This window comes from Melanerpes formicivorus, unplaced genomic scaffold, assembly GCF_026170545.1.
Source record: "Melanerpes formicivorus ecotype bairdi unplaced genomic scaffold, bMelFor1.0.p_v2 SCAF_40, whole genome shotgun sequence".
Lineage (NCBI taxonomy): Eukaryota > Metazoa > Chordata > Aves > Piciformes > Picidae > Melanerpes > Melanerpes formicivorus.
In genome coordinates, this window is record NW_027142392.1 from 2,882,325 (window position 1) to 2,888,749 (window position 6,425).

The 6,425-nt window shown below is 42.2% G+C and overlaps 1 protein-coding gene across 2 annotated transcripts in view; it reads left to right on the forward strand.

The window, feature by feature from the left end:
• The window catches only part of ZFAND1 (zinc finger AN1-type containing 1), a 34,045-nt gene extending 28,365 nt beyond the window's left edge, over positions 1–5,680 (forward strand). For both annotated transcript variants that reach the window (XM_068158553.1, XM_068158554.1), the window contains exons 2-8: positions 77–119; positions 1,641–1,680; positions 2,020–2,147; positions 2,234–2,325; positions 3,131–3,255; positions 4,607–4,762; positions 4,929–5,680. In XM_068158553.1, the coding sequence (XP_068014654.1) occupies positions 77–119; positions 1,641–1,680; positions 2,020–2,147; positions 2,234–2,325; positions 3,131–3,255; positions 4,607–4,762; positions 4,929–5,099 (755 nt within the window). In that variant the 3' untranslated portion in view covers positions 5,100–5,680. The remainder of the gene's footprint in view (positions 1–76; positions 120–1,640; positions 1,681–2,019; positions 2,148–2,233; positions 2,326–3,130; positions 3,256–4,606; positions 4,763–4,928) is intronic.
• The last annotated feature ends 745 nt before the right edge of the window (positions 5,681–6,425 follow it).

The window sequence follows — 6,425 nt, forward strand, 5'->3', positions numbered from 1 at the left end:
TGTAAAGATTAAGCTGGATATTACTAGCAAAACAGGGATCATATTGTCTAACTGAAAACAAATCTCTTTGTTTCAGATTTTCTCCCCTTTGTATGTGATGGCTGTTCAGGTGTCTTTTGGTAAGTTCACTGAATTGTAGAGTATCTCCGAGTGGAAGCAGCCCATAAGGATCGAATCCAACTCTCTGCCCCTTGCAGTTTTACCTAAAACTAAACCATATGACTAAGAGCATTGTTTAGATGCTCCTTGAATTCTGACAAGCTTGGTGACCATGTCCCTGAGCAGCAGTGTCTGACCACACCCTCAGTGAAGAACCTTTTCTTGATGTCCAGTCTGAACTTCCCCTGACTCAGCTTCATTCCATTTCCTTGTGTCCTATTGCTAGTCACCAGAAAGAGATCACCACCTCCTCCTCCAGTGTGCTATTTGAGGAGGTTGTTGTCTGAGATGAGGTCACCCTTCAGCCTTCTCCAAGCTGAACAAAACAAGTGACCTCAGCCATTCTTCACAAGTAATGCCCTCAAGGTCCTCTACCATCTTGGTTGCCATCCTTGGGGACACACTGTAATACTTTGATGTCTTCCTTGTGTTGAGGCACCCAAAACTCAAAGAGTACTTGAGATGGGGCCACATCAGTGCAGTGTGGGGAACGGTCATGTCCCTTGACTAGCTAACTGTGCTGTGCTTGATGCACCTCAGGAGATGCTTGGGCCTTTTGGCTGCCAGGGTACACTATTTGACTCATACTCAACTCGCCATCAACTCAATTCCCCAAATCTTTCCACAGGGCTGCTCTCCAGCCTCTCATCCCCAAGTGAGCATGTATTACCACAATTCCCCCCATCCCAGGTGGAGAATCTTGCACTTGCTCTTGTAAGGTTTCATACAGGTGGTGACTCTGCATCTCTCTAGTCTAACCAGATATTTCTGTAAGGCCTCAAGGGAGTCCACAACTCCTCCTGGTTTAGCATTGCTGCCAAACTTAATATCTGTTCAATTTCTGCGTCCAGATAACTTATAAAGATATAAAAAAGCACTGGCCTTAAATCTGAACCCTTGAGAACCCCACTGATGACTGGCTACCAGCCTGTTGTAACTCCATTTATCATAATTCTTTGAGTCCAAGCATCAGCCAGTTGTTTACCCGACATGTTATGGACATGACTAGCTCTGTGACGGACATTTTGCCCAGAAGATACTGTGACAGGCCATATCAAAAGCAGAGAGAGAGAAACTCATACAGTCTTGAGGGCAGATTTCACTTCTAACACATTAGAAGCCTTTCAGGGATTTCTGCTGTTGTGGAAGGTGATTAAAAATCCTTTTAAACAAACGGAAGTTGCTTTGAGCTGAATTCTTGAGCATGCTAATGTCCTTATTCTCTTGAAATACCTTGTTCTCTTGGAGAATGAGTTCCAAGAGTTAAATGTTTTGCTTACTCAGGAGGAGTATGTTCAATCCATTCAAACATGCAGAATGCATAAGTTAGAAGACATTTTGGAGAAGATTCATGACGTAATTGAATGGTTTCTGTAATTAAACTTGTCAGATCACTCTTAAAACACTTCAGTGCTTTCATGGGCAGCTTTTATTCTCCTGAAATGTTGATTGTGATATTTTCTTCTTCTTTTGCTTCAAAGCCTTCAGCACAGAAGCCGGGATGCTCATGGTTGTTCTGAGGTAATCTCATCATACCTACCTTAACATTAAAGTTCTGTGTAATTCAACTGCCTGTTTCCAGATTAGAGATGTACACATAGTGTACAAGTATGAATTGTTTAACTCAGAAGGTGACAAGCTTGGAAAAATTAATCTGCTGTTTTTCTGCCCATCAGAAGTCAGTCATTTGAGCAGGATAATGGTTCTTTTTCTAACTCTGAGCTAAACTTAACCAGGACAAAAGTAGGAGAGAATTGCTGGCCTGGCTTTGTCCCTGGAGCTAGCACAGCTCTACTGGAAGGCTGGGGTGGTGCATTGTGATATCCTTGTACTGACACCAAATGCTCTACCAATGCCTAGGTGAATACAAGAAAAACCGCTGTGAAACCAGATCAACACAGATCTTACCCGTGCTCATACAAGGACTGCAACGGAAGGGAGCTGGTGCCTGTTTTATGTCCCTGTTGTGGAAAACATTTTTGCCTGAGGTGAGTAGAAGAGAGTGTTTTAGACATCAGTAATCGTTCACCAGTGCATGGAAAAGGTAATGAAAGGTTTGCACTGTTGTTTGCAGGCATCGGCACCCGTCAGACCACGAGTGTGAGAAACTGGACACCCCAAAACCTCGAATGACTGCCACCCAGCAGCTAGTTAAAGACATTATAGGCAAGTACAGTGGGATATGTGTGCTGCAGTTTTCTTCAGAAGGCTGTTTCAGCTTCTGGCCTCCTTTGAGGATTCAGGTTTGACCAAAGAAGAAAGGATGGGGGTTCCTTGTTCAAATAGCCCTAAACTCACATGTCAGCATGGAACATTGTTCCAGATGGAGACAAAACAGCAGTAACATACATCTATAAAGAAAATCTTCAAATACCAAAGAGGCCTCAGATTTCTTTCATAATTATTGTCTTCTTCTCATTCTACAAGTACAATAATGTAATAAATTGTATCCAGCCATTATTATTTGTACAGTAATTTATGTGCTAATAATGCAATTACATTGTATTTGGTGTGATGCCACTCTGCTGGGATTATACCTACACAACCAAGATGGCAAAAAAAGAGGTGAGTCTACAGTGTGAAGCCTTGCAGCCTTTTAACAAGTTCTAGGACAGGAAAGAGAATAAACAGCACTGCCCAACTGGACAGCGGGGTTACGTGTGGAAAGGAGGATCTGAAACTGTCACCACGTGGATGCTGTGATGGCCAGAGGTGTAGAAACTTAGGAGTTTGTATATGTTGGGCTTTTGAAACCCGTGGTTACCTCATGATAGTGTTCATCTGCTTTTCAGTGTAAAGGAGTTCTGCTAGAACCATAACAATTCCACATATCCTTGAATAGGAGTGCCTGATAGTGTGACCCGTGGAGAACATGAAAGGGATGGGAACCTTGGAAATATAATGAGGTCCAAGAGGCTAATTCCAAGGAGGCAGTCTGAATCGTCACACTAACAGATAATATTCTTCCCAGATTCTAAAACAAATGAGGAAGCAAAATGCAAAAAACGGAAAGGAGCAAAAAACAGTGAGACAGCAGCGAAAGTGGCATTAATGAAACTGAAAATGCATGCCTGTGGAGACAAGTCCTTGCCTCAGGTCAGTCATGTTTGGTTTCAGTAACTCTCAAAGTAAATCAGAAATTTTCTGAATTTCCCATTCTTTGTCTAGTTCCCTCAGTTTAGTTTTTGATTTATTTCTTCGAGCCCACAATCATTTCTACCTCCATTTCAGCCTGGTTCTCAAAATCAATCTCACTAATCTTACATGGTGTCTGTGAGTTGGGTGCAGTCAGGTCAAACTCCTTTATAGCAGAAATGTCTTTGCCTGCCATAGGGCTGTCACCCAACACTGGCAGGGGAGGGGACACAAGTTCTTTTGGTTACCCTTGGCAGAATGATGACAGCATTAAGTTGTGGTTAAGCCTTATTATTGTAACAGACTTCGCTGATCATTGTAGCACAGAAGTTTATGGTCAGAGCAGCACAGGATTTTTATAACCTGGATCCATGTGGCACAGTTTTATAAAGAGCATGGCACTGAATTTCATAGCACAGCTTAGTGGAGAACAGATCTTCTGAGGAGCAACTGAAGGAACTGGGGTCATTTAGCCCATAGAAAAAGAGGCTGAGGTAAGACCTTCTTGCTCTCCACAAGTCTTGTTTGATAGTGTCTGGCTTGGACTCACAGAATCACAGAATATTAGGGATTGAAAGGGACCTCAAAAGATCTTCTAGTCCAACCCCACTCAGTGAGGGCAATCTGACCTGATGACTATACAAGTCATGCCTGCTCTGTGTCTTCTGCTGAATGTCAAAAAGAAAGAAACCTGAAGAAGGGATTGTCCCTATCCTGTTCAAAATCTGTCCTTCACAGGTTCCTCTTTCTTAAATAATTGTTTCAGTCTAGTAGGTACTGAAGGAGTGTTTAGTATATAAAAGGAGGTAAGACAGGATAAAGGATTAGCTGGCCGTGACTGGAGTGTTGATTTGTGAAGATAGCATTTCTGGTAGCATGAAATTGTTCTGTTTTAACCACTTTTGCATTCTGCTTTGAGGCCCTGTATTGCTGCCAAAAGCCAGCACTGCCTATTTAATCTGACCTTTTTCTCCTCAGAGCAGTCACTGTCTAGTAAAGCCAGCCCAGACACCTTTCCCTGTCTGTCTGTATGTAACAGTCTAGCTGTGGGACTCTGGTGAGGTGTTCTCTCCACCTTTCTGAACTTCCTGTCCATCATCTCTGTGCTGCAGCTGGAGGCAATGTGACTTTGTGATATCAGTCATTTATACTCTGCCATAAAATGGGTTCTTGGTCCAGAGAGAACAAAGGAAGTTTCATTTGGCAATTTGGGGGCTGAAATGTAAGGTTTTACTGAAAAAAAATATTAGAAGTGTGTGACTGGAATGACATATTGCCTCTCTGAATAATTTTTATTTTTCATGTGTTCCAGACAGAAAGAATTTACTTTCAAGTATTTTTACCCAAGGGGAACAAAGAGAAAAGCAAGCCCATGTTCTTTTGCAGTAAGTGGAGTATTGGCAAAGTAGTAGATTTTGCAGCTTCCTTAGCAAGCCTTAAAAATGACAACAACAAATCAACATCCCAGGTAAATCAGTAATAATGCCAAACGTTTTCCAGGTTCCTGGCTTTGGAGTTGATGTTTTGGTTTGTGTTGGTCGGGGTTTTTCTACCTGTGGTTGCTCCCCCACCCCACTTCTTGCATCCCAGACAGGCAAATCTAGATGTTAATTTCGGTGCTATTTGTCTTCCAGAAATTGAGATTGTGCCATAGTGCTTCTGGAGCAGCCTTGCCATTTGAGCACACGCTGGAAACCTGGCTGTCTGATAAGGACTATCCATTGTACAATGGTGGAAATATCATTCTGGAATACCTTGATAATGATGTTCTCCTTCTAGAAGATACAGAGTCGTACTTTAGTTAAACAGGAGATCACCACAAACCAAAGAAAGAAGTATTTTTTTAGATGTCTGATATTTAAACCAAGTCCAGTTTTGTGTTAAAATCATGGATGTGCCAGAATCTGACTTCAGCTGTAAAGACACAGTGCCCATCAATTTCTTAGTTGCTTGAGTGACAGAAAAGATAATTAGTTATTATATAACTAATTACAGATACTCACTTCCTCAAACCAATGCTTTATTCTGCTGGTTAATGTCAATAATGTTTTATGGAAGTTTATTTTTGTGTAAATGATGAAAAAAAGTATGCATTAAAATCAATAAATAATGAAAGTGTAAACTTGTGTCAGTTACCTGACTTCAGAATTCAGCACTGTCCATGCCCCAGAGCTGCATTTTCTTCTTGTAATATAATCACTCAGGTTGGGAAAGACTTTTAAGATCATCAGTTCCAAACATTCTCTTTATAGAATAAACCAATTTAGAATAAACCAAACCAGGTTGGAAGAGACCTTCAAGATCATCGTGTCCAACCCATCAACCAATCCAACCCACCTAAACAACTAACCCATGGCACCAAGTACCCCATCAAGTCTCCTCCTGAAAACCTCCAATGACAGCGACTCCACCACCTCCCCAGGCAGCCCATTCCAATGGGCAATCACTCTTTCTGTATAGTACTTATTCCTAACATCCAGCCTAAACCTCCCCTGATGCAGCCTGAGACTGTGTCCTCTTGTTCTGGTACTGGTTGCCTGGGAGAAGAGACCATCATCCGCCTGTCTACAACCTCCCTTCAGGTAGTTGTAGAGAGTGATAAGGTCACCCCTGAGTCTCCTCTTCTCCAGGCTGAGCAACCCCAGCTCCCTCAGTCTTTCCTCATAGGTCTCTACCAAGGCTGGTGCTAAACCATGTCTCTCAGCACCACATCTTTGCCTCTTTTCAACACCCCCAGGAACAGGGGTTCAACCATCCCTCTGGGGAGTCTGTTGTGTGGTTAAGAACCTTTCAGTGAAGGAGTTGTTCATAATGCCCAACCTAAACCTCCCCTGGTGCAACTTGAGGCCATGTCCTCTCATTTTGTTACCAATGAAAAGAGACTGACTCCCACCTCGCTACAACCTTTCAGGTAATTGTAGAGTGAGGAGGTCTCCCTTCAGCCCACCCCTACATTTCAGGTAGTTGTAGCATAATGATGTTTAGAACTAAAGCTTCCTGGATCAAAAATAAGTTCTTCCTTGTGTTTGTAAATCTCAACATTATTGTGTGATTAGGTGGGGGATAAAAAGAGAGCTTGAAATTACCCTTTTCTAGCTCTTGTGTAAAAGAGGAAGAAATAAAATTCACTT